Consider the following 27,604-nt stretch of genomic DNA (forward strand, 5'->3'; position numbering starts at 1 on the left):
ATCTGAAGACTCAAAGTGTCAAAGCAGAGCCTTTTATCACAGCTTTCCCACTTTGTGTAGCCTTGATTTATAGATCTCGTATCAAATCACTACTGTCTTCTTCGATGCCAATTGTAGTGAAGATATTGAAAGTGGACAACTGCTACTTGGTACTGCTTAGTCAAACCAACAGGTAGTGCAACTTCTGTATTCCTGAGTTTAAATAGGGAGGAGGAAGTCTGGTGTTTGTTCAGTCATAATTGCAGGATGTTGATGACAAGGATATTGCTGATGACAATGATTGCTCTTTGACTATATGCTGTAACTCAACACTAGTGTTAGTCGTGTTTTATTATGTTTTAATACTTGCTGTGAAATTCAGTTTGGTAGTAATACTGCCTGGCTCTGGCTTTGGTTCAGACTGAAATATTTTATAAGCTCACTACCGGATTTCTTTCTAGCAAATTTTGCACACAGACATTCGTGTTCCCGACAGAATGATGCCTACTGACTTTGGTGACCCTTCATTTAGTGACACCAGCAGGTCAAATTATTCACTTATCCAGTAAAAATATAATATATGTATTCTATAAACAGCACTAAACACACTACTAAAACCCGAATAATACCAGAATATCCGACGTCTTAATCCGAAAATGCTATATTCGGAAAAAGGCCTTATTCTGAATATCCAACCGGAATCTGCTGTTTACATGACCTGGATTCAAATTCGGAATATTGTCATATTCGGAATAATAGTGGAATATTGGTATTTATGTAAACGTACTCCGTGTAACATCACTTTGAAGCCAGCTGTCCTTTGGTCACAACTCAAGTTGAAACTTGTACTTCCCTCCCCCTCAATCTCTATTTTCCTGCTGTCATCAGTTCCACCTGCTCCTGTGTACTGATGTGGATTTTTCCTTGTCTGCGTGTGCTGAGACAATAGGCAGGTCAGCGTATTATAGCATGGAGGCTGGAGGTTGTGCTAGTTAATTACTTTGGAATATGAACGGCAAGGATCCAGTGAGTTGTATTGACATGCTTAGGCAGGGGCGGTGTACTCTCTCTCTCTCTCTCTCTCTCTCTCTCTCTCTCTCTCTGTCTCCCTCCCTACCCTTTCTCTGTCTCTCTCTCTAGGCATCTCTCTTTTTCTTCACCTGCGTCTCTCGTTCAATCAGGTAGAAATTCTTTGACCCCGCCATCAAAAGAGAGACACATGTAATACAAACACATTCAAACCAATGCACACAATATTCAGAAAGAGACATACTCCGTGTGTGTGTGTGTGTGTGTGTGTGTGTGTGTTGTGTGTGTGTGTGTGTGTGTGTGTGTGTGTGTGTGTGTGTGTGTGTGTGTGTGTGTGTGTGTGTGTGTGGGTGTGTGGTTGTGTGTGTGTGTGTGTGTGTGTGTGTGTGTGTGAGCATGCATGTGTGTTTGTGTGTGTGATTTTAATGTAGTGTCTTGGCAACAAGACTGAGCAGTCTGAGGTCACTCTGATCTTCTACTCCAGTCAGGGTAGTCTAATCTGTCTCTAGTCTTTTGCTACATGTTGTTTTAATGGAAAGCCTCTTTTTCCCTGAGCTGAGTTTCACTCACTGGCCACGGTATACATACAAGCACAACTGCACAAACACAAATGCACATATCGACCTTGCTTAGTTTCAATCATTTTCTTTCTTTTTATCTGTTAGTTTGGTGTGCTTCAAACTGTAAAAAATATCAAATTAAGCATAACAGATTATCAACTTGCAGTGCTCAGTTTCAATCTGTTTCAATGGAGACTACAATCAGTGAATGAACATTTATAATGTAGAAAAGAAATTACGTTCAAAAGGTTTTTCCTTTGATTGTCAGCTCTGGTTGTCCGCTATTGGCTCAACCACCGCGAGCCAATTTTGATCAAGGCAGCAGACTTTGTGTCACCAAACTCAAGGCTATGAGTTATTGTGATGGCTGAGCATTATTGTGACTGCATGTACTTCAACATTTCTCCCACTATATATGTTTTATGTTGTAAATTATAGCACACTTTAAGTCTGAATTACGCTGGCTGTGATAAGTTGTCATGCTTCAATTTGAGAAAGGGATCCTGTCAGGTAATCAATACGTGGATGACCATACAGAATATGCTGCTGTTTTATGTCTGCATCCTGGGTTGAATATCATACTAGTACCAGTCATATGTAGAGGGCATTTATGGACAATCTGTGGTTAACGTTTGGCTAATTTTAGACAAAGTACTTGGTTTATTAATACTTATTTCATTCCATCTGATGAAGCCCATTCATCTACAGACACAACTTTCAAAGCAGAGCATCTCATCACAGCATGACTCTCCCACTTTCTGAAGCCTTGATTTATAGAGCTCATATTGAATCACGACTACTACTGAGGAGAAAACTGTAGCACAATATTTCAATTACTTTGTTAAGTTTGTGTGTGTGTGTGTGTGCGCGCGTGTGCTTGTGAAATCTAGCTCATAAATAATTGAAGACACAATTCAGTACATTTACATGCGCACCAATATTCCACTATTATTCCGAATATGACAACATTCCGAATTTGATCCAGGTCATGTAAACAGCAGATTCCGGTTGGATATTCCGAATAAGGCCTTTTTCCAAATATAGAATTTTCAGATTTAGTGGGAATATTTATGTGGGATATTCCAGTATTATTCGGGTTTTAGAGGCATTGCTAGGACATGTATACAGCACATTCGGAATATGCGTCTCAATCAGGGTTTTCACCGCAGGCTTATTGTCAGCTCTGTGCGTTGCTATGGTTTCTGTACACAACCCAACCAGCCAAAAGTTTGCAAGGCTGGAGACCCGATAAGAAGGAGAAACACAGCTACTTTTAAACATTATCAAATACTTGGATATTAATAGGTTTTTGGATATGTGCAAACATCGCTACGCTGACCTTTTCAAGAAGCTGGAATACTCACTTTCATTAGCTATGGAAACAGCTTAGTCGGAATATCGTCTTTTTCGGAATAAGGGCAAAAACTGGAATATTATGTGCATGTAAACGTAGTCAATACTGACAATGAGTTTAATGTCACCTTAGAAGTTTGTGGAAAAAAAAAAATTTAAATTAAAGGTCATCTCTCTCTCTCTCTCTCTCTCTCTCTCTCTCTCTCTCTCTCTCTTCTCCTCATATTGTAAGCCCATCATCTTGGGCCCTCATGTGCATTGTTCTGCTTATCTTGCTGTATCTTGTGGCATCTCATTAACCACAAATGTCGTTACCTTGATTTATATCAGTAATAAGTTAAAGTGTATTGATCCCTTAAGGAAGATCTAGAATAGTCACCTAAACACAATGTACACAACAGGAAAAACCCTAGACATTAAAAGACACATCGCATTTTAGCTGCTGTATGAGAAAGAGAAAAAACTAAACCTAAGAAGTCCTGTGAGAAACTACCATTATATGAACAAACTTAAACAGTTTATGACAGCTGGTAAGTAGTCATTATCAATGAAACTCCCAGAAGCCACACACAGAAAATGTCATAGTTTCAGTGGTGCGGTACATTTATTGAACCAGCTTGATATCAGAAAACATTGGGACCCGTGTGTTGTGGTTGTGGACTTGAAACTGCTGTTTTCAACAAATTGCTTTCTTGTTTTTACTGTACTTGAGCAAAAACATCTACGCAGCAACAGCCACCATGTGATTTCTTTCGTCAATTCCATTCTTCCGTTCAATTAGTGACCCTTGCTCTTGGCTTTAACGATTGATTGGTGATCAATATGTTTTATGCTCTCAGAGGGAGTCTTGTGGAGCCAGAACTGCCTGATGGGATTGCTTTTCCCATTTTTTTGGTCGTGCTTGTAAAGAACCATGCATAATAACAGTTATGTTTTCATCTTCTTTTTTCCGTCTTCATTAAGCCAGGCTAAAAATTGCAGCTCTTTTTTATTTCAGTATAATTTTCTCTAACTTCTCCTCTAAAGAAACCCTAAATAGTATCACCGGATCACAAATGTGGTATCCAAAAGCAGACTCAGGAGACAAAACAGGCATGATAAAAACTAGGGGTGGGAAAAATTATTGATTCTTAGATGTATCACGATTCTCTCTAGAACGATTCGATTCACGATTCAGATAAGTTAATAATCGATTGAAAAAAAATAAGTTACTGTCTCCAGACAAGTACAACTCAGAAAACAGAGTGACTGAAAGAGGATGGGATAATGGACAACAACTTAGAGTTTAGGCAAGAGTGCAGAAAAAACACACAAAAATGGCCAAAATAAAATTGACATTTCATAGTCAAATCTGCTCCATTTAGGTGTCCCACTACTGTGGTCCTAGCACTAGCACCTAATGGAATGCAGCCATTTAACATTTTATTACGTAATTATACCTAAATTTGACAGAAATGTCTGCCGTGAGGCCTAAAGCAGGGCTTCAATGCCAGTAGAAATCAAAATGCACAATACAGATATTAATCATATGGAGATAGGAAGATGCATGACCATGACAGAAGCACATAAATTGCCTGTAATATCAATGCTGGTCCAATATAAATGAACAGGTGTTTGATCAGGTAATGTATAGTACAAAATTAGAACAAATTGGTGGGAGCAAGCGTCAGCTTCCATTTTTAACCGTTGCCCAGTTTATACATATCATATTTAAAAAAAAAAAATATGATTCAAAAGTTCTTGCAAACGTTCTAAATGGATGATACCCATTAAGGCATGTAAACTGACTGTAGAGTTGTTGTTTTCAAATATTGTCTGTGTGGTTCCAAATTTTCCTGTAACTCAATTGAAATGTTTTTGAGGCCACTAAACTTGCTAAAGCGTATAATTCAACTGAGCCCATTGCAATGACTTTGAAAGACAACTTTACACAGCCAGTAGCTGTCCTATGCTATTAGAAAAGTCCAGTCAGAAGCTTTTAGAAGTCAACTACGCTCTCCACATAATTTGGCTGACTGTTTTAAATTTCACACCACTTCCTTTGTGCCCTGACCCAGCCTTTGGTTAAACTGCCACAGAGGAAATGAGCTCAGAATTTTCTGTCAGGTTCAGCCCCACTCTCCTTCTCCTTTTTTTGTCTGCCTCCTTCTCCTGCAATCATTAGTTGAGATGTGGCACTAGCCACTGGCAGTATTTTTAATGCCCAATGTTTCGTCTACTAAACAACCATTAAGAGGGGCCTGTTGGAGGAAAGTGGCAATTTCCTATGAGAGTGCTGGTGTCGCGCTGTATTTCTTCCCCCCACGGCACTGCCAGGCCTGTAGTCTATACTGTGCTAATGGTTCCACATTTAACAAGCCCCTTCTTCTCCTTCACACAGCCTTGAGAGAGAGAGATACAGAGAGAGAGAATGAGAGGGAGAGAGGGCATCCACTCCAGTTTTACTCTGCAGCATCTACTTTATACCCCTGGAAAAAAAACTAACTGAACCAGCTAAGAGGCACATGAGAAATCCAAATCACATGAACTTACTCTATAGGTACGTTTTGTGCAGGAATTTGCTTAAAGCTTTAGTGCGTAACTTTTTGATATTAATGAACGTCCATTACATTCAAGCCATTGCCAAATGAGTTGATACATCAGCTCCACACAACTCTCTCTGTATTTCTCAGTATGGCTATGATCAGAAGATTGTGTTTTTCCTCAAAGATTGTGAAGAAATTTCACACGCAGAAACTAGAGTGAAGATAATTACCTATTCTGAAAAGTCCATTATGTCGTTTGTAATCCTCCGTGTCCTCCTTGGCTACTAGCAACTGCGTGGAGGAGGGGTGGGGGCTGTGCGCGATCACGGAAAAGGCTTGTATCATGTGGACGCGCTGACAGTTTTGTTGTCATTACTTAGAATTCCTCATGGGGGCGACAGAAACTACGCACTATAGCTTTAACAGTGGCAACATTGCAACAAAAAGCTTTTACACTTGAATGAGATGGAGACGTTGGTGTACCAGAAATGATAAGATACAAGAAGACTGAGAGAAACATGTTTTTTCTAATAGACAGTTTTCTATTTGTAAAGAAGGCATTCATTTCGTGTTGCCACTCACCGTTACATGCCTATAAGCAGAAAGCCCAAAAATAAAGAATTAAAATAACTTGGTTGTCATAGGTGTACGTGGCCGCCGTGTCGTTGGTTCATGTCCATACAGGAGCCCCTGTTGCTTGTCTATTAAGTCTATTAATTTGTATCAGAGGAAACAAAATGATTAGATCACACTCGTTCATGTTTTACTTTCCAAAATTTCAGAAATTTGCATAAAACCTCCACAATATATTAATGGCGACATCATTTCTGTCTACTATCTAGGAATTTTCTTAAACTTTGGACTTCTGACTCTTTCGGTTTTGTCACAAGTTCCCTGTTTTTTCTGTTACTCGGCTGCATCGCTTTTATTTTCCTCTCCACTTGTTCTGTTGTCATCCCACTACTTTCTCTGCTACTTTCTCTGTTGTCTCTGATCATTTTTTCTCTCCTTTGCCTTGACTTTGATCTTTCTCTCTCCAGCATACTCCCCCCTCTCACTACATCAGGGCTGCAGTAATAGGAAATCAGTGTTCCAATGAAAGCCACTAATCAACACTAACCTTCATTTAAAATGTAATCTGATATTAACCACATGCGCCCTATCTGTAAATTGGATTTCACATCTGAAGGACAAGGTGGAGTTCTTGCTTCAACATTCAAGGCAAGATTTAGCCGGCCTTGCCCTCCAAGTCCAAACTGCTCATTTACATTCAGTGCCAAGGGGTCAGCCCACTTAACCAAACTTAACAGTCAAAAATTACACAGAAATGTATAAAAAGAAAGATTGTTAGAACATCCCTTTTCTTCGGAAACATCCATAAATATTTGAAACTTGTTTTGGTAGTTGATGTAGTGAATTAGCAAATGTCCCATCTTCAAACATTTCAACTTTTAATCTAGTTAGGGTGAAAACTAAATTTAAATTACGACATTAATACAGTATATTTTACCAGGTTTTATTGGTTATTTTCCATTCCTTACACTGTTTCTCATTCCATTCCTCCATTTTACATGGCCATGAAACATTATGCACTAGTTCTCTGTGTGCAATGTAAGAATATGTTAAGTACAAACACTTACGCATTCACACATATATTATGTACCCATGCCTACAAACAACCCAACACACACACTCGGTCATGCATCCACAAATATATGTAACTATCCTTACACTTACACATGAGAAGACAAACCCACTTTAACTCCTCAATGCACTAATGATGCATACTGTGTGCACACACACACACTTCCCCACTTCTCCATCTCCAAAATAGCTCACATGAAGTAATTGTGACCGCAAAGTGAGTGCGCATTGGAAAGGCGTTCTTTTCCTGCACATTGCAAGTGATGTGTTGCTTTGTAGATTGAGTGTACACGGTAAAAGGAAAGAATTGCCATTGACCTGTGAAGTAAGATTTACATGTCATGTTGGTCCATCAAATTGTTGTATCCATTTTCTTAACTTGACAGCTCACACTAACCCTGAGGCAACTTTGTGTCAAATGATGCATTTAGGTTCAAGAAGGAAAATCAGTCTTTTTAGAAAATGTTTTTAATATTTATTTTTCTAAACGTGACTACAGTTGACATTCAGTACTGTTCAGTCAAACTGTTATCCCTGCACAATATGAAGCAGGCGAACCACTGAACACAGGAACACTTGTGTATTAAGGCTGCATCTTATGATTGGTTTCATTATCGATTAAACTGCCGATTTGTTGTCAATGAAACATTACAAATAGTGAAAAATCACTATTTGAAAGTCATTACACTACAACTTCCCAGAGTCCAAGGTGACTTGTTTTGTTTGAACCAAAAGTCCAAAACCCAAATATATTCAGTTTGCAACAAAAAAAATGCTGTCATCTGAGAAGTTGGAACCAGAGATGGTTCACTACTTAACTAACTAGCTAACTAAACTAAGTGATTATTAAAATAGTTGATATTTTTCTGTTGATCGACTAATCAATTAATCTAACTCATTGTTTAAGCTCTAATGTGCATATAAATATTATTGCTTAATTTAAATTTTTTGAACTTTTTGAACTCTATGTTGCCTTACCAGAGGTTCGCTACAGGAAAACCATCTGTTAATGATCAGTGAAAGAAATAAACAGAAGATAACTGCATTTCAAAATGTCTCAACCCTAGGAAGGTGCATATTCCTTGGGGCACACACTCCTAAACACAGGCCATTATGACCCTAAACTTACCTTAACAAGCCTGTGAAAAGAAGACCACTGTTTGGAACGAGGTTAATGAGCATCACCATGACAATATGACCCACAGCAACCGATCAAACCATTAGACTTGCAAAAAGTCCTTACAAGCCGAATAATTGGCTGATCCATACATCTCTGGTCTTGTATGAATCATTGATGCATATGAGAGCTCTGTGATCGTAAGGCTCCCCTGCCCCCTGTCCTTTGTCTACTCCAGTCTTTTCTTCTCCTTCCGAAAGGTTAAAGCACTAAAAGAAAAGCATTTCATTGATACAGCGTGCAGCACAAGTCCTGAAAGAGATTAACGATTCACCCGCTACTAGCTTCTATTTATGTGAATGAAACATATAATATAACAACATAGCTTATTCATTATAGACTACTAAAATACAACCCAGTCCAGCTCTAAATATATGATAGCGTAACCTAGGGAGATGTGCAGTACATTATTGTTTGTGTGTGTGTGTGTGTGTGTTTTTGTTTCTGTATTAATGTGCTTGTGTATCTGTAAGTGTGTTTGTAGAAATGTTCAAAAGCTAAATAAGTGAGTGACCAAATGAAAATTGTATGTCTATTGTGTGCGCATTTAAGGGCCCTCAGGTCACAAGAAGCCCTAATATGATCAGATTCCAACCCAATACCTCTGCATCTCTCTCTTTGAGTGTGTCTCTGCTGTATCTTCCTCTAATTGCCTTGGTCCCAGTTTGCCCCCGTACTGATAGTCTCCATTTAATGACCAATATCTGACCCCACCTCCCCCTCTCACATCTCACTCAAATTCCTTTTTCTGCTCTGCCTTATCCCTTCCTTCTTACTCGACTATCTCCATCCTCTATCTTTTTCCCTGTCTTGTTTATTGTCCTTGCAAATTTAAAAGAAATTGTCTGTGCTTATATATTTTTTATGAAACTACACTTTATTCAATATGGCATTATTTTACTTGTGGAGCCAATTGGTATTCACAGCAGTGCAGAGTAGTTGGGCATTCATAATATTCCACCGATGTGATGAGACACGCTTCTCGGGTGTTTGCATAAAAAGACGTTGAAGCATGGTACTTCATCAATCAGCACTGTGCTGTCTGGGGTGCAGGGGAATTCAGCATACCTTTTTAAGCATTTTAAATGCATGCAGCTATAGTGCAATGTTTAACTAATGCTCGTACAGGGTAAATCCTCCATAAGCTTCCATTCAACACGTGCCATATTATCACATACGCTCCCCGCATGGGCCTTTGTTTTGATGTTGTGTCTCACTGTGGCAGACAGTGACTTAAGAATGACTTATATTACCTCCCCGCCTCATATATGCACACCTCATGATAAATAAATTACCTTAGCATTAGCCTGCGAGCTTTCTGAATCATCACCTGAGAAGCTAGCTTTGATGCTAGGCAGGCAGCTGGAGAGTGGACGTGGTGGCGCGCTACAATGCTCCAGTCCCGTCCCTCCTTGCGAAGGGAAATTAAGATGGCAGTTAATCAAAAGTTAATTTGCATACTGCGCCTTGCTTAGTCCAACCCTATACCCTGCTCATAATGGGCACTTAGACAGACCATGTGAGGAGAATAACAAGTCCACACCACTTCTTGTTGTGGACTTGTTTGAATTAAAAGACTGCATCACCCCTTTGAGACAAATTAGTTTTCTGACCTCAGGACCAGAAAAGCCTATTTAAATTCCACTGCACAAATTCCAAAATACTGAAGAATTTTTGAAAACAGGCGTATTTTGAGAGACAGCGTTTTTCTCAAAACGAAAGCCAATGGAACTATATAATCTCACAAAAGATTTAATTTATAAATAGGCCTACTGAGGTACTGCCAGCTCAGTATCAATAAGCTGAATCCTCAACCACATCATAATATTTTTATCTGTTGCCAATGCAAACTCAGCTTGTGCCAGTTCACTTACACTTTGCAACATGAACTTCTATTCATGCAGTTTGCATAAGATCTTAAGGTTGCTCCAAAGATTTAATTTAATCTGGTTTGCAACGTTTAGCTATTACCGTCAGGTGCTTTATCAAAAGCAGGAGACAATCGCTTTGGTGTGGTCTAATGTATTCAATACAAACATAAAGTAATTAGAAGTGTAACACAGCCTTTAATTAAGTATTCCATGTTTTTATTTACAGTGTTAATGATGATTGTATGCATTTTTCCCAGTCTCTTTTCACAGCGACCTCTTCTCCATCATTGTGGCTATGGCACATGTATGTTAGAGAAACCTGATTCACTTACATTTCTTTTTTAGGTAGCTAAATTCTGACCTATTTAACATAACTAAAATTCCATGAAAATATGTGTATCCTATCTCATACACTGCCACTTTCTAATGCAGTGGCATACTGAGGAAACAGCCTCATATGCTGACAGGCAAATCACTGCTATATATAATTAATAAACAAATGCGGAGCACGGCTTGCATCAGTTCCTCAGCTGTTATTTGCTGTAGGGCCTCGGCAGCAAGCAGGTTAGCTGGTTGCCTGGTGTTTGTCTCTGTGCCCCAGCAGTTTTATAGCCCATGAAATATTCATTCAATACAAAGTGAGGATAATGGTGAATTCAGTTAAAAGCCTAAGACTGGCCGCTGAGAAAAGGACTTATAGCTATAAGTAGTTCTGGCTATGTACAGTATGTGTGTGTAAGTGTGCCTGCGTCCGTGAACACATGTACATTTATGTTCACAAAATACACTTGTATGCATGTGTAGAAAGTTGTGCCACCGTCATTTGAGTATTGTGTTGTATCTTTAAGATGCGGCCTTTACGTAGTTTTCTGCGGTGAGAGTGGCAGTCGATATTGCACTTGGCCTGGGATGTGATCATAGTCGGCAATATCTCTGCAGGCACAGATGTGTCCCCAGCTTACTGTTGATAAGTCCATCAATTCTCCTCAGTGCCCGCTCCGCTGTTGGATACACCTGTCAACATTTAGTGAGAAGGGAACAAAGAGAGAGGGCAAATCGCACTGACTTTCAAAAGTCTGGGGAAAGTACCTTGAATACAACGTCATTACCAGCACCGTTACCATCTGGATTGGCAAAGTCAGACAGCAACAACCTTGATAAAAAATGAAATGATTCTTTATTTTCTTTGATTGCATTCTGTGTTTAATTTGTATTAGAGTGGTGTGTACGTGTGATATTTCAATGTGTTTTATGTGATCTAGACGGGCAGACGTACCAGATTTTCTCTCTTTAGTTCTCTCCCACTGTCCCACTAAATGCTTGCTGTTGTGGGAATTACTGGAATTGTTTGGTCTTTGTAAATTATAGTGTGGTCTAGACCTACTCTATCTGTAAAGTCCATCCATCCATCCATCTTCGTCCGCTTATCCGGTGTCGGGTCGCGGGGGGAGCAGCTCCAGCAGGGGACCCCAAACTTCCCTTTCCCGAGCAACATTAACCAGCTCCGACTGGGGGATCCCGAGGCGTTCCCAGGCCAGGTTGGAGATATAATCCCTCCACCTAGTCCTGGGTCTTCCCCGAGGCCTCCTCCCAGCTGGACGCGTGCCTGGAACACCTCCCTAGGGAGGCGCCAGGGGCATCCTCACCAGATGCCCGAACCACCTCAACTGGCTCCTTTCGACGCAAGGAGCAGTGTGCTCTACTCGAGCTCCTCACGGATGACTGAGCTTCTCACCCTATCTCTAAGGGAGACGCCAGCCACCCTCCTGAGGAAACCCATTTCGGCCACTTGCACCCTGGATCTCGTTCTTTCGGTCATGACCCAGCCTTCATGACCATAGGTGAGGGTAGGAACGAAAACTGACCGGTAGATCGAGAGCTTTGCCTTCTGGCTCGCCTCTCTCTTTTCGGCCACAACGGTGCGATAGATGGAATGTAATACCGCACTCCGCTGCGCCCGATTCTCCGACCAATCTCCCGCTCCATTGTCCCCTCACTCGCGAACAAAACCCCAAGGTACTTGAACTCCTTCACTTGGGGTAAGGACTCATTCCCTACCTGGAGAAGGCATTCCATCGGTTTCCTGCTGAGAACCATGGCCTCCGATTTAGAGGTGCTGATCCTCATCCCAACCGCTACACACTCGGCTGCGAACCGATCCAGTGAGTGCTGAAGGTCGCAGGCCGATGATGCCATCAGGACCACATCATCTGCAAAAGCAGCGATGAGATCCCCAGCCCACCGAACCGCAACCCTCCCCACCCCGACTACGCCCGATATCCTGTCCATAAATATTACAAACAGGATTGGTGACAAAGCGCAGCCCTGGCGGAGGCCAACCCTCACCTGAAACGAACCGACTTACTGCCGGGGAACCCGGACACAGCTCTCACTTTGGTCGTCAGAGATTGGATGGCCCTGAGAAGGGACCCCTCACCCCATACTCCCGCAGCACCTCCCACAGTATCTCCGGGGGACCCGGTCATACGCCTTCTCCAAATCCACAAAACACATGTAGACCGGTTGGGCATACTCCCAGGCCCCTCCAGGATCCTTGCGAGTGAAGAGCTGGTCCGTTGTTCCACCGACCAGGACGGAATCCGCATTGTTCCTCCTCAACCTGAGGTTCGACTATCGGCCGAACCCTCCTTTCCAGCACCTTGGAGTAGACTTTACCAGGGAGGCTGAGAAGTGTGATACCCCTGTAATTGGCACACACCCTCTGGTCCCCTTTTAAAAGGGGGACCACCACCCCAGTCTGCCACTCCTTTGGCACTGTTCCAGACTTCCACGCAATGTTGAAGAGACGTGTCAACCAGGACAGCCCCTCCACACCCAGAGCCTAGAGCATTTCTGGACGGATCTCATCAATCCCCCGGGGCTTTGCCACTGTGGAGTTGTTTGACTACATCAGTGACTTCCGCCCCGGAAATCGACGACAATCCCCGTCATCCTCCAGCTCTGCCTCTAACATAGAGGGCGTATTAGTCGGATTCAGGAGTTCCTCAAAATGCTCCTTCCACCGCCCTATTACCTCCTCAGTTGAGGTCAACAGTGTCCCATCCTTACTGTACACAGCTTGGATGGTTCCCTTCCCTTCCTCCTGAGGTGGCGAACAGTTTTCCAGAAGCACTTTGGTGCCGACCGGAAAGTCCTTCTCCATGTCTTCTCCAAACTTCTCCCACACCCGCTGCTTTGCCTCTTTCACGGCAGAGGCTGCAGCCCTTCGGGCCCTTCCGGTACCCCGCAACTGCTCCTCCGAGTCCTCTGGGATAACATATCCCGGAAAGACTCCTTCTTCAGTCGGACGGCTTCCCTGACCACCGGTGTCCACCACGGTGTTCGTGGGTTACCGCCCCTTGAGGCACCTAAGACCCTAAGACCACGCGCCCGCCGCAGCTTCAGCAATGGAAACTTTGAACATTGTCCACTCTGGTTCACGCCCCCAGCCTCCACAGGGATGCACCGAAAAGCTCCGCCCGGAGGCGCGAGTTGAAAGTCCGTTGGACAGGGGCCTCCTCCAGACGTTCCCAATTTACCCGCACTACACGTTTGGGCTTACCAGGTCTGTCCAGAGTCTTCCCCCACCCCCTGACCCAACTCACCACCAGATGGTGACGGTTTACCACTCCTCCCCCCCTCTTCACCCGAGTGTCCAAAACATACGGCCTCAGATCAGATGAAACGATTATAAAATCGATCATTGACCTTCGGCCTAGGGTGCTCTGGTACCAGGTACACTTATGAGCATCCCTATGTTCGAACATGGTGTTCGTTATAGACAATCCATGACTAGCACAGAAGTCCAACAACAAACTGTATCTGTAAAGTGTCTCGAGATAACTCTTAATAAAAATTTTAATTGAATGTTTTTCTTCTTGGTGGCTGTTGATAATGCTAATTACCTTCATGTACCACCACTTCGGTTTGTTCCAAACAAACTGCTCTTGTTTCTGCAGGCAATGTGAAACACATCTCCTGGTCTGCACATACCACTTTTCTCCGTGAATGGTTTGTAATACTCTGGCTGACTGGCAGCAAATAGAAAAACCTTTTTATAGACTTTAATAAATGTATGGGTAGAGCTGTTATTGTATAATATCAAAAGCCAATTCAGAGCAGCTGACCAGAATAGTCACAAATTATTGCCTAAACATGTAACAGGGTTCCACAGCCAGATTATTTCACGGACATTTGCCACTAAGAATAGCTACTGTATGTGTAAATCGGAAAAAAAAAAAACTTTTACGAGCGCAGTGCGAGAGTAAAGATTACAACCTACCGTAATCTTTCCATAATATTTTAAGGCCGATGTCTAGTATTTAGGGTCTTCTGCTTCCATAGTCCTCCACTGGTTTTCACATCATAATTGCACACAAGGAGAAATAGTGCAGACACACACACACGCTTGTGTGTAATACATTGCTTGTTAATAAACTGTGTTACTTGCACATTTTTCACTCTGCTCCTAAATTTCTTTGTGTGGCACATATACTCTTTGGGGAAAAAAGTTAGTGTAGAGCCCTGTATAATAACAGGAAATTGGAACTGTCCTTTTCATTTAGTGAACATTATTACCCTTGGGATGAAAATCATCTAATTGATTTTGTCATAATCAATGTCAATGGAGTTCTCTGTTGTTCTTGTTCGTCTGTATTCAGTCATTTGATTGGCAGTTCATCCATGACTCCGCCCTTCTTGACTGCGAGGGCCCGAAATGGTCAGTCAGACAAATTACATCCTTTTAACCCAGCTGTCAATCACACTCTTGGAGTGGACTAAACCCCTCAGGGTGTCTATTTCTTCATGGGTTCGTATTAGAGAAAGTGACCGACAGAGTTACACTCCACTCATTGATATTGATATTCAGACCTTCACATGGACTAGAAGAGCTGCATTTTGTGCATTAATGACACAAATACACGCACGGGGCTCGCTCGTTCACTCTTTTTAAGGGGATTTGCTGGAGGCTTTTATTCTTTAAAGGCAAGGGGAGAAAAGAAAAGACAGGAGAAGAGAGGAAGCCAAGCCCTAAATCTGTCCAATTCCATAGAAAAATGAAATGCATGTAGAATAGTGTAGACTACAGACAACATAGACTGCACAGTTGGAGAAAATCCTGGCAATCACTACTGGCAAGGCTGAAACCTCCGGCGTCCTTCCATGAGGGGCAGCGTTTGAATGGCAGCAATTTATTCAGTACCTTAAAGACAAACATAAGAAGAAAGAAATGAGAGTATGAAACTGAAATAGGCAAATCCTAAAGGTACTATTGATCTATGGCTGCAACATACACACACAAAAACACGCTAAAACACACACATGCACAAACACTCAGGCTGGTTGCCAAGAAGCATGCTGGTGGTCAAATATGTATAATTGATAGAATTGAGTTTGACACAGCGCTGTAATGTAATTTAGGGCTAGAGTCCCTGTGTGTGTGTGTGTGTGTGTGTGTGTGTGTGTGTGTGTGTGTGTGTGTGTGTGTGTGTGTGTGTGTGTGTGTGTGTGTGTGTGTGTGTGTGTGAGAGATTAAAGAGGGAAGCAGTTGGGGGTAAGGCTGGGTGAGGGAGTGTTGTGGTTTGCAGAAAGAAGGGACAGGGATTTGCTGTGGGGACTCAGTGTAAATTTGATGTATTGGACGGCTGTATTTTTCCTCTCTGTACTAACCCCACGGGCTACACGAGTAGGAACAATGGCCTTCTCTACTGTAATGGGCTCTTACCAAGAGGGACTACTTTCTGTGTGTGTGTGTGTGGTTTGACAAACTGTTACAAGTGCTTTCTTACTTACGTTCACTTGATTTGCACTGGTGTAGTCAGTCAAAAAATGTTCTATTGAATAAGGTTTCACATATATAGAAAAAGCAGCACTGCATGTATGCAGTGGGTATTTGGATGTATTTGTGTGCTTAAGCGATTAGTTGAATAATTGCTTAGAACAATTATGATAAGTAATTCATTGTCATTAATCAAGCAAAAATGCCAAACAGTCACTGTCTCCAGCTTTTCAAATGCTAACATTTGCTGATTTTCTCAGTTTTATATCATTGTAATCTGAAAATCTTTGGGTTTTGGGCTATCAGTTGGAGGTAGACCAATCAAATCAAGTGAAATGAAGATGTCATTTTCAGCTTCATCAAAATAATAAATTGTAGAATTATCTATAACTAAAATAAGCAGCCCTAGCATATACAGAACTACATGTTCATCCAAAATAGTGCTTGTGTGTTTCATGTTCTTGTCTGTGTGTTTCATGTCTTTTTTGGTTTGTGTACTTTGTGTGTATGTTCATGGCTTTGTGTCTGCTTGACAGTGTTCCTGCTTCTTTTTTCCTCTGTCACTGTGTGTCTAGTTTAATTGCAGGCCTTTGAGGAAAAATCGATTGGAGCAACAAGATAACTAAGTTATCAAACTGTTTCATTGACTGGCTGTCTCTTCTCTCTCTATCTTTTGCCTCCTCCCTATTTCTTTTCTCATTTCGCTCTCCCCGGCTTCATTCTCTGTCCCTCTTTGCTCCCCTTCTCTTCCATCCATCCCCCTAACTTTTTCATCAACTATCTATTTTCTTTTTTCCCTTCACTGCCTTCTCCCTCTGTGCTCTCTCTGTCCCTTGCTGTTTTTCACCTCCGCCCCCTCTCACAACAGGCCGACAGACCTGTCCACCAGAGAAGTTTGATTGCGGAGGGGCTGCCAGCAAATGTGTTTCGTTGTCATGGCGATGCGACGGAGAGAGGGACTGCGAGAACGGGGCAGATGAGGACCAGTGCGCTGCAGGTAAGTTTGCCGTGGTGGAAATAGGGGATGGAGGCAAACAGGAAAGGACTGAGAAGAAAAAAGGATAGAACAGCATCCATTTTGGCTTAATTTGAACTCAACTTTTAGTAACTGTCATTCACTGCAGACAAAAGTCTGAAAAGCCTTAAAGGAAATAGTCTACCGTCTACCAAATAGTTTTTCAGTTGGTTTAATGATAATTAGTGAATTGAGTGTTCACAGTATAGAGTCCTCATTTGCCGGTTTTTCTTTAGTGCATGTCCTCTCTTTGAATAATAGAAAACATAAATAGTATCTGCAGAACTTGTATTGTCTGCGCAACTGAACATAATGTATAGCTACGGGTCTTTCAAAAGCTATTTCAGATTTTAAAACAATTTAAATTGAATTGAAGAAAGGGTTTATAAAGTCTTTGCATATGCATATAGCACTGAATAAACTGAAGACCCTGCAAACTTTTCCACTGTATAAAAAATGGTTTTAAAGGAGGTATAGGAAAAATAGAAGATGTGAACAGAGAAATAATTATAAGAAAAGAAAGAAGGAAAATGGTGACGTCAGAGGTGAGAACCAGAGAGAAAGTGAATAAAATTAAAGTCCCATGTGATAATATGTCTAGGAATGTATTAAGGCACATTTTAGTAATAACTGCGTTGTACGATTTGTTTTGACAAGACATTTTCTCTCAGACCCTGGGGTGATGCTCAGTCCTAAGTTTAGATCTAAGAGAATACTTTAAAAAATGTCAGACCTGGGGATTTGTGACCTTTATTTTTCTACCCATTATAAGACATGCTTTGAAGTGTTCCGTATGCTTTTTAATGTGTCACCTGGTTCGTTGCATATTTTAAGTTTCAGTTATAATCTGGTCCAAAGTGCTGCCAGGAGTATTTTTAACTTAACGGCATAGCTGCCAAAAAACTAAAATGTTTCATCTCTTAATTTATTTATATTTATTTGTGTGTTATGCGTCTAGAGATGTCAAACATTATCGGTTTTTTTCTCCCCTCAATCTTGTCCTTGTTTTTAGCTGTTACGCATTAAGCTGAAAATGGGGAAAAGCAGGTCACCCTGCAGACTGGGAGAGTTGGGCCAGTGGTGTTTAAAAAAAAAAGGGGAAACCAATTATGTATCTCGAAAGTGTATTTTTCAAGACGTGTTAAGGAGTTTGTCCTGTGTTTACATAGATTCAGAAACATACTCACACCGAGGCAAATATCAACACAACACGATCTTACACATACTGTACAGTAGGACTTAGTTTTTCTTAAGTTGGTATAGAGTACAATGCTCACTATTTTTTTATAGTTGTGATGCACCCATAGTGTAAAAATGGGTTGTGATTACAGTTTTTCTTCGATTGCTAAACGACAGTGGGCACAACTGGAGTCACATGTGCAAAACTCAAACTACAGTCTGCACTACCAACAGTCACCTGAACTAAACATTTCACATCACCTGCAAAACTCATTCCAAGCAACACAGCTCTTAATACACGTGTCTCAAAACAGGCTCAGTGCAGCCAAACACTCAGAACAGTCCTCACTGAGATAACACACACTGTCACTCAGAACACACTGAGAATAAAAACACTGGCGTCAAACACCAATACACAAATTACAAACTTTTCATCTTTACTGTTTGAACAATTTGAGTGACTTCCCACTACTCAATAGTTTCTTTAAAGAAAGTTTATAGATTTTATGTAATATACAGATTTTTTTGTAAGATAAACAAGAAGAAATTGAAATCAGCAGTTTGCTTCAATATAGTATTTTGTCTCTAGTAATTTATGGAATTACTGGAAAAAAAACTAAAGGTGCATAACAGTAACAAAGAATAGTGTGATTAATCCTGCCTCCAGCATCATGCGGCGAGTTTTCTTCATCACACTGGATGTCTGCATCATCTCTAAATACAAATGAATGTGGTGTTTCTATTGCTTTCACCTCCATTACTTCTGAAAAACAGTAAGACCGCAGTAGACAGATATAATTTTTTTCACATTTTTTTAATAGCTGTGTATGTAGTCTCAGACATCTTACCTGGACATATTGGTATCTTTGCTCTTTTACCCATTTCTCTCAAATGGTACAGTGTATAATTGTTTCATTCTTATTTGGTGTTTGTATACAAAAAAAGGCTTTCTGTGCTTTCTCTATATAAATACCGTATATGTTCACTAACTAGTCTAAAACAAGACACCTGCTTAGGCTTTCAGCTAAAATTGCAATCAGCAGTGTTTGATAGGCACCAGACTGAAATCTATTCTGTTTTGAATGTGTGGTTAACAGTTTTGACAGCAGTGTGTTAGCATTTGAACAAAGTGCTGTAAATCTACAGTGTTGTGCACGTTGTGGTTAAAGTCATGGGATAAGTGTGTAGAGTTTTGCAAACTGTGTTCAAGCAATGGAAAACGAACTAGAGTTTGGTCCACATGAACTGCTGCTGTGCAGACTGTGGTTAGAGTTTTGCACATGTGGCTTCAGTTGTGCCCACTGTCGTTTAGCAATTGAAAAGAATTGTAAAAATAATGTGTGTGTGTGTGTGTGTGTGTGTGTGTGTGTGTGTGTGTGTGTGTGTGTGTGTGTGTGTGTGTGTGTGTGTGTTACTGTAGGTGATGATGAATCGTAGCCAATCACATTTGCTCCTGTCATCTCCTTTAAAACCAATGCTATCCCAAACCATGTAGCCACACAAAGATAGAGCCCATAGTATCATTCTTAAACAAAATTCTCACACAAACACATACTTATTCTGTATTCATGGAGCAGCAGTACTTTGTCAGAATAACAAGTTACTAAAGAAAAACAAATCCACTCCAATGTATGTCGTAAAATCCAGTATCCTTTCTAGGTAATCACTATATTTAGACAGAATTACTGTCTTTTATAAAGTACCATACAATGTTTCCATCTTGGTTTCATTTCATTTTGCAAGATTGGATGTCATACTTCAGTTTTGGATATCTCAAATGCTCATATACAAGGCTTAGCTTGCATTTAAGGAAACCTATAGAATAGCTTTGTACAGTAATCTAACCACAGACACACATTGCTTCATCTGCAACACCTGCACACTTTGGAAAGTCATATACACTCACATCACATTATCTAGCCTACATCCTCACAGCTGGCATTAAAGCTGTAAAAAGGGCATTGATTTTTATCAGCGTAAACATCTGGCCCACAGCATTATTGATTTTTAACCTGCGAAACACACACACACACACACACACACACACACACAACACACACTTATATGCACACACAGCATTTTCTCTAAGAATATAGATTGCATGTTATATTTTCCCATTGCTTAACCTGTGTTAGGCTAAATAGAAAAATAAAACCACTTTAAATGTATATGTACAGAAAATGTCTGTATAAACCTCTGTATAGGTGTGTCTTTGTGAGAACAAGTATGACTTTCAGACCGTAAGAGTGATTACATTTTTGTGGAGTAATTGTAATTCTTATTCGGTGGAAGTAATTCTGGCCAGTTGTTGTGTAAAGGAGAGAGTAAGAATAGAATGGGAAGGGTGTGTGTGTGTGTGTGTGTGTGGGTGCGTGTGTGTGTGTGTGCGTGCGCGTGCGAGAGCGAGAGCGTGTATGTTTCTCATGTACCTTTGTTTCCATAATGTTGCCTTCATCCCTCAGCCACTGAGAAATTCATACATTCTCATGCTGTAAGTGATGCCCAAAATGCATGTATGCACACTGCAAGGACATGCACATGCATGTATAATTAAGGACACACACACACACGCACACTTATGATCATACACACTGTAAGATTGCTCCTGGACACTGTTAAATTTTTTTCAATCTTTCTCTTGTGTGCACAACCAAAGATGCGTAAAATAGTACAACTACCATTCTTTAATGAACTTTACTGATTGCAGAAGCAATTTAGATAAAATAATATTCAAATTTTAATACATTTTAATTTTGAGTTGTGCAATCTCATCACTTTGAACACCCTGGGGGTAGCATGATAATCTTAACAAGTATCAACACAAACCACTCTTGTATTTTAATTAATATTATTAAGATATTGCTGTTTACCATAACATGTGTGCTTTCAAACCACGGATATTGGCTAACTATCAGAAGCTCACCAGTCACAGCGGTACATTGTAAGCACATTGAAATGCCCACTCTACGCTGTTAAATTGTGGGTTAAACCTCATTGTTTGTCTCCTCTTTTTCATAATTTCTTCTTTCCCATCTAGTTGTCTCTTTTACTTTCACTTTCTTTATCTGTCCTCTGTCCTACGTTGGATTTTGATCCATAGTTGTCCATGCAGTCGATGAGCATTTAAATTTATTTTTTATTTTAGTGAATTAATATTAAATAGGAGCACATTAAATTTAAATGGAGTTAACCAAAAACATTTCTACATGTGTCAGAAACACTTGAATCAAGACGGATAGCAATGGGAATCAAAGTAAGTAATGTGGGTTTGGCACAATTTTTAACATGTAAAAGTTAGGAAATCTTAATAATAAACAGCTCTGGAAAGATTCCAGTTGTGTTACTATAAATGTTTTTGACATTTAGAAAGCTTACTTACATTATTTGCTTTAACTCAATGGATTCAAACACATGACAATTATAAAGTGTCTCAATTTTGCTAGACTTCAAGAGTTGTGTTGACATTTTCTTGACAGGTGGATAGAAACATCTCTTCATACTGTATTTGCTTTACTACCTCTGCTGTTAGTCCTCACTTTCTCTGAATGTTATTCTCTGTCCTTTATCTCCATTCTGTCTGTAAATTGTTAGAGTGTAGTCTGTTCGTACACAGAGTGATGTCATGAGTCATTAGGGAGTTTGTGGCCACAACCTCATAAAAACAACATCCGCAGTTCATGTATTCATTGTATCCAGGCTGCCTTTGTTCACATAACACCTCTGACTCCTAAGAAAATAAACAGGAGTGCTTTCTCTCTTCTTCACCCATTACATGCACCTGCACTTTTTTATTCTCTTTTAATCCCTGCGTTGACTCGGAAGGCAATCAGACACCATATGTTCTCTCCATTGCCTTTCATCTCTTCTGACCTGTGTGAGCATATATATCCCTTATTGCAGTGGGAAATAAAGTAGGTAATACAGATGTTAAATATTTCAAGGGGGTGTTGATGATAATTGATTCCATGCCTGATGCTTTGAGTGTAAATGTGTGTGTGTGTGTGTGTGTGTGTGTGTGTGTGTGTGTGTGTGTGTGTGTGTGTGTGTGTGTGTGTGTGTGTGTGTGTGTGTGTGTGTGTGTTATTAGAGTTGTGCTGTTATATTAACCTGTAGAGTTCAACTTTTGATCTATGACGATGGTAGCGGTGAATATTAAAGATGCAGTAGGTAACTCTTATAAAACTAACTTTCTGTCATATTTGCTGAAACTGACCCTATGTTCCAGTAGAACTACATGAATTATGTAAAAAAAAAAAGACAGCTCCTCTGGCACCTCCTACAGCCTGTACTGCCATTGTCAAAATTCCACCGCTCCCGGTTGATTTTCTCCAATCAGGGCCACAGGGGTGGTCTATCTGCCTGTCAATCACTGCTCAGGCACACGCATATATAGCGTTCTCCGCACCCCCCCTCCCCGCGCACGAGCTGCAGAAAAGTTTTCCAAAACTCCGTGAATAATGGAGTGGCTTTTCAGAGGTGGCGTGGCTGCAGGATTTTAAAGATCTGAAGAACGATGCAGACGTAGCCACATTTCCTCTCAACAGGTAACATAATTACCATGAATGATTTATCTTTCACTTGGTTATTAGTAGTCAAAAGTCCACAAAGCTACGTTGGTGAGGATGATAGTAACGGAACGATAGTAACGGTCTGATATGATGATGAAATGGCTAACGGTAGCCTGCTAGTTTGCATCGTTTTACTGTTGGTGAGTAAAGTTAACATTGTGTTGGTGTTTAGTTATTGAACATGTTGTCTGACATGCCGGCAGTTCTGTCAAACTCCATTGTGTGGGAGGGGCTTAGGAGACGGTTTGGGCTGCAGCAGAAAGGGGGGAGGGACTGAGAAGTTGTCGATGTTCAAATTTGTTGGCAAAGTCCTGGCTCTTCACAATCTTACCTACAGCAGCTTTAAGTTCATCTGATCCATTGAAAAAAGACGTGTTATCTGAGTTCACACATTAAAGTCCATAATGGATCCATTAGCTCTGTTTTTTTCCTCTATATATCAAATTGTAAATATGTTATTTAGTAAGCTGTAGACATGTCACAAAAAAACTGAATTTGGTTTGCAAAAATAATTACACTGTCATAAGGCGCATTCACATTACAGCAGAAAAAAACAAGGGTCTTGGGTAACGTGTTGGTTGGCGCAGTATTTAGAAGTAAATACAGCAAGAGGGAAGAATTCAGCACCAGCTCCGAGCAGTGCCAACTGTGGCAGCCTCTTTCAATAAAGACAGATGATCCAGAGTGGTCCGACAGTGAGTCACTGACCTCCACAGACATGCCTGTCTCTTCCTCTCAACCCTGGTGTTCACCTCAACATGGACTGCAAAGGAATGCTCTTCGGTTCTCATGGTTAACAACCGAGGATATGAATCAACTCGCCCTCCTTCAATTCACACATACAAGGAAGGGGGAAAAGTGTGTGTGCATGTCTGCGCACTGGTAAACAGATATAAAAAATAGTTGGGGTGAGAGTCATGGAGTGATTGAGGACAATGTTTATAGTATATCAGAAATATGTGGTGGGACAGTTAAAATAACTTTGTTTGTGCAGGCAGTGCAAATAGAGGTGCATGCATGCTGTGCACATTAGGAAATGCGTCGAGATGTGAGCTTGAATTTGAGATACTCTTGCAGATCGTGATAGTGAAGGTGTTGATAGATGAGGCTGGCGGTTCAATTTTAATTCAGTTACTGCTCTTTTTTTGGGGGGGGTGAACACCTATTTCAACTAAGGCAACTGATCAAATCTGTACTGTGGGTGGATGATTGGACTTTCTGGCTACTTCTACACTACACGTTTTCATTTTTAAGCAGCGTTTTGAGACAAAAACGATCTCCGTCCACACAAGAATTTTAGCTCCAGGAGCATATTAACACGTCCGACAATGCATATCACATGACCATTCACACACACTGGGCGTGTCAGTGTAAACAGAAAAGCAGTGTTCTGATGTTATTCTGCGGTTGAAAATCATGGATGTAGAAGTTGAAAATACAGAAAATACGGTAACACTCGACATAATCGTGAAATGACACGGTCGTAACTATGACATGACACTGTCATGAACGTATCATAAACGTTATAAACAAGTCATAAACATGACAAGTTGACATTGTTTGGATTGTCTTGATTATGACAACATGACATTAATCAAAGTGACATTACCAGACGTTGTCTTAGTCATGACAAGTTGACATTAAATTTGTTTTGGATGTCTTTGTAATAACAACTTGACATTAACCTGGATGACATTATGTCAAGTTGTCATGACAAAGACATCCTCTGGTAATATCACTTTAATTAATGTCAAGTTGTCATAATCAAGACAACCCAAACAATGTCAACTTGTCATGACAAAAACCGAATGACAGAAGTCATAAACATTTATGACTTGTTTATAACGTTTATGACACGTTCATTACAGTGTCATGTCACGATACCATCAAATAAAGTGTTACCGAAAATACTTTGGAGAAAGAACAACAGTGGTGAAAAGTAAGAGCAGGGATTTATTAGCTTGGAGCGAGGACGAGGTGGAACTGTTACTGAAAGGTAAAAATGCTAATGTTGCTAGCAGTAGATGCTAAGTTTCAGAGAATCACACAATGTTTTTGTAACACACCTGGTGCATCTGCATACTAATATGTCACCAAGCGAAAATCTTTTGTGTCTGGCCTCCATATGAATCCAACTTGTTATTTTACAGTTGTGGATTTCAGAAACATAAGTAGATTGTTTTATGTCCGTCTTTCAGTTCAAGCAGTTGTCAACAACAATTGGCTGCCCCCCCACAAAGGCCAGCACAGCTCGGGTACAACAAATCAATAATGATGAATACTGTAAGTGTGAATGAATAATAAGTGAGTTGACTTGGTTGAATAATTGAGCAGACAAAACAAAGTGTAAGTACAGACGTGTTCCTAATAAAACAGAGACAGAAAAGTAAACGGCAAAAAAGTATCTGTACAAACATCCCCCACTACTCCAGTAGAATACCAATTGATAAGTTATTTATGTTGTACTGATTCTTGAATTATTATTATTTTATTTTTGTGTTTTATTATATTTACACTTTTTTAAATGCTGCTAAACCAAGAATAAACCAAAAGTAATTCACCAAAGTAAATATGATTTGCCTCAACATTATGGTATGACTAGAGAAATTCAAAAAAATCATTATGTATAGTTTCACACTGATTAAGCATAATGGTGAAGCTCAGACTAAGGAGAAGAATAATGCAAATGTTTGCAAATGAGAACCAAACAGCTGTTATATCAAAGATGGTATATCAGGCGTAGCAATCTACCTTCCTACACTTCTGTCGATTTGCAGAAGAGTTTAGTTAGCATAAAATCTTATCATGCTGTTGCTGTTACATTTATTATTCTTTGGAAATTGATTTTTTCTTAATGTTACAGACATAACAAAGAAATGAAAAGAGTATTGTATCTACAGATAACAAAGCCCAGCCATGTGACAAAGCAGTCTCATAGGAGTTGGGAGCAGAATGCTGTGTGAATAGCTCAGCCAGACGGGCTTTCTGGTAATGCCAACATTTCTGCAGCACACTCCACTGTAAAAGTAACAGTAATAAGTCCTCTGTAATAGGTCTTTCGACATAACAACAGAAATAATTGGTAAGAAAAGGGAAAATAAAGGGGAGCTTGTGGGTTCTATTCTTAATTAGTGGCATGATGATAAATGTTTTCATGAACAATTTTAAATAATGTTCACTCAGCAGTGTAAAAAGTGTCTACTGTATAAACGGTACTATACCATCTACAGTACAAACATCGATTCTATAATCTAACCCCTTAAAAAACATACTCCTGCGGTGTTCAGCCCTTCCCCCTTTAAATCCATCCCTTCATCATCTCCACCACCCTCTTCCTCCACCTCTGATCTCTCTCCATCCCTCCCTTCCGCGGCAGCTACAATTGGAGTACAGCAAGCGTTAATTAGGGCTGCTAATTGAGCATATCCAAATGTTGAATAAAACATGGATCCAGGAAGAGAGGCTCTTTATTACATTTAGAGGAGGCCTCTGAAGAAGGTTTATGAGCCTTTAATTTATGTTAATGTGAAATTTTGTTTAGGCACACAGCCGCTGCTAGCAGTGTGTTTGCATGCTTCGGGGTGTGTGTGTGTGTGTAGGTAAAACATAGTTTTTTATGTTTGGGTGAGGTGGTGCTTACATGACTAATGGCCTCTATTTTGTTTTTCTGAATACTAATTTTGCATTTTCTTTTCTTATTTGGTGAAGACTTAAAGCAAAATCTAATTAAAGTGTTCTTTACCTGCTCACCAATCCACTTTTAATTTCAACAAATTGGACAGTTTGAATTAATACAGCATCTCTGCATACCTGTGTGCGTGTGCGTGTGCGTGCGTGCGTGTGCGTGCGTGCGTGCGTGCGTGCGTGCGTGCGTGCGTGTGTGTGTGTGTGTGTGTGTGTGTGGCCTGTTGTGGTGCTGATTCAGTGAGCGCAGGAATGATCCAGCTTGCTTAAGGTTGATCCCCAGAGAAGTTCACATTTCCACAAACCTAATAAGATCAGGCACACTTAAATTACAACAAACACTAGGATGAGGTGACTTTCCCCTTGCATCACAAATGCCTGTTAATTGAAATAAAAATATGTGTTAGTGTTGGAATTAAGTGGTTGAGTTAATTAAATTGTCTACTACAAGTGAGGGAATGGATTTCCACATAATAATAAATTTGTCTTTTTGTGTTATTATAACCTCCGTGGAAAAACTGGACTGAAACTTTTTTTTTTCTCCCGTCGTTCTTACCCACTCTCTGCATCCTCTCCCTCTCTCTCTTACTTTCATCTAAGTGTGCTAACCCAGCGCAAATATTAGCTTAGCTGTATCACAGTCACACAGGCTATTTCTGATCCTTAGAGAGCTGTGAAAATACTGTAATTGTGTCAATGTGGCTAGTATGCTAATAGTTACCTTCATTAGATCAACTCGCACCTACATACTGTAGTTACCACTTAAACCATTTGTCTCATTGGGAATGCAAATATGAAAATCTGGCCCATTGGGTTTCATTAGGACAGACAGATTAGGTCCAAAGGACACTCTTACTGTGAAGTATTCTAGGCCGATACAGCCTCAACTAACTACTACAGTATATGTGGTTTAATGATTCAGTCTTAACTCAAGTACCTCAAAAAATGTTGCTTTGTGTGTTGGCTAATGTCAAGAGCTCAACCAGTTAAAAGTCCAATCACAACTGGATTTAAGCATCCAGCAGTGGAATCGGTTGCCTTCATTTAGCAGGCTTTTTTTTTTTTTGCTCTCTGGTTTGAAAGACGCACAGTGATCTGTAAACTTTGAATTCGCTGTACTGTAGGTAAGGATTGCAACTGTCAAGGATTTCCCTTCTGTATGTTCACTGCATTGGTGAAGAGTTATCTCTGCCTGTTTACATGCAATCTTTTTTGTTGGCCTTTGTCTGTTTTTTCTTTAC

The 27,604-nt window shown here is 40.4% G+C and overlaps 1 protein-coding gene across 6 annotated transcripts in view; it reads left to right on the plus strand.

Annotated features, from left to right (window-relative positions):
* lrp8 (low density lipoprotein receptor-related protein 8, apolipoprotein e receptor) overlaps window positions 1-27,604 on the plus strand; it is a 184,105-nt gene that overhangs the window by 95,520 nt on the left and 60,981 nt on the right. For all 6 annotated transcript variants that reach the window (XM_039810698.1, XM_039810700.1, XM_039810703.1 and 3 more), the window contains exon 4: window positions 16,786-16,914. In XM_039810698.1, the coding sequence (XP_039666632.1) occupies window positions 16,786-16,914 (129 nt within the window). The remainder of the gene's footprint in view (window positions 1-16,785; window positions 16,915-27,604) is intronic.

This window comes from Perca fluviatilis, chromosome 9 (genome assembly GCF_010015445.1).
Source record: "Perca fluviatilis chromosome 9, GENO_Pfluv_1.0, whole genome shotgun sequence".
NCBI classification, from domain to species: Eukaryota; Metazoa; Chordata; class Actinopteri; order Perciformes; family Percidae; genus Perca; species Perca fluviatilis.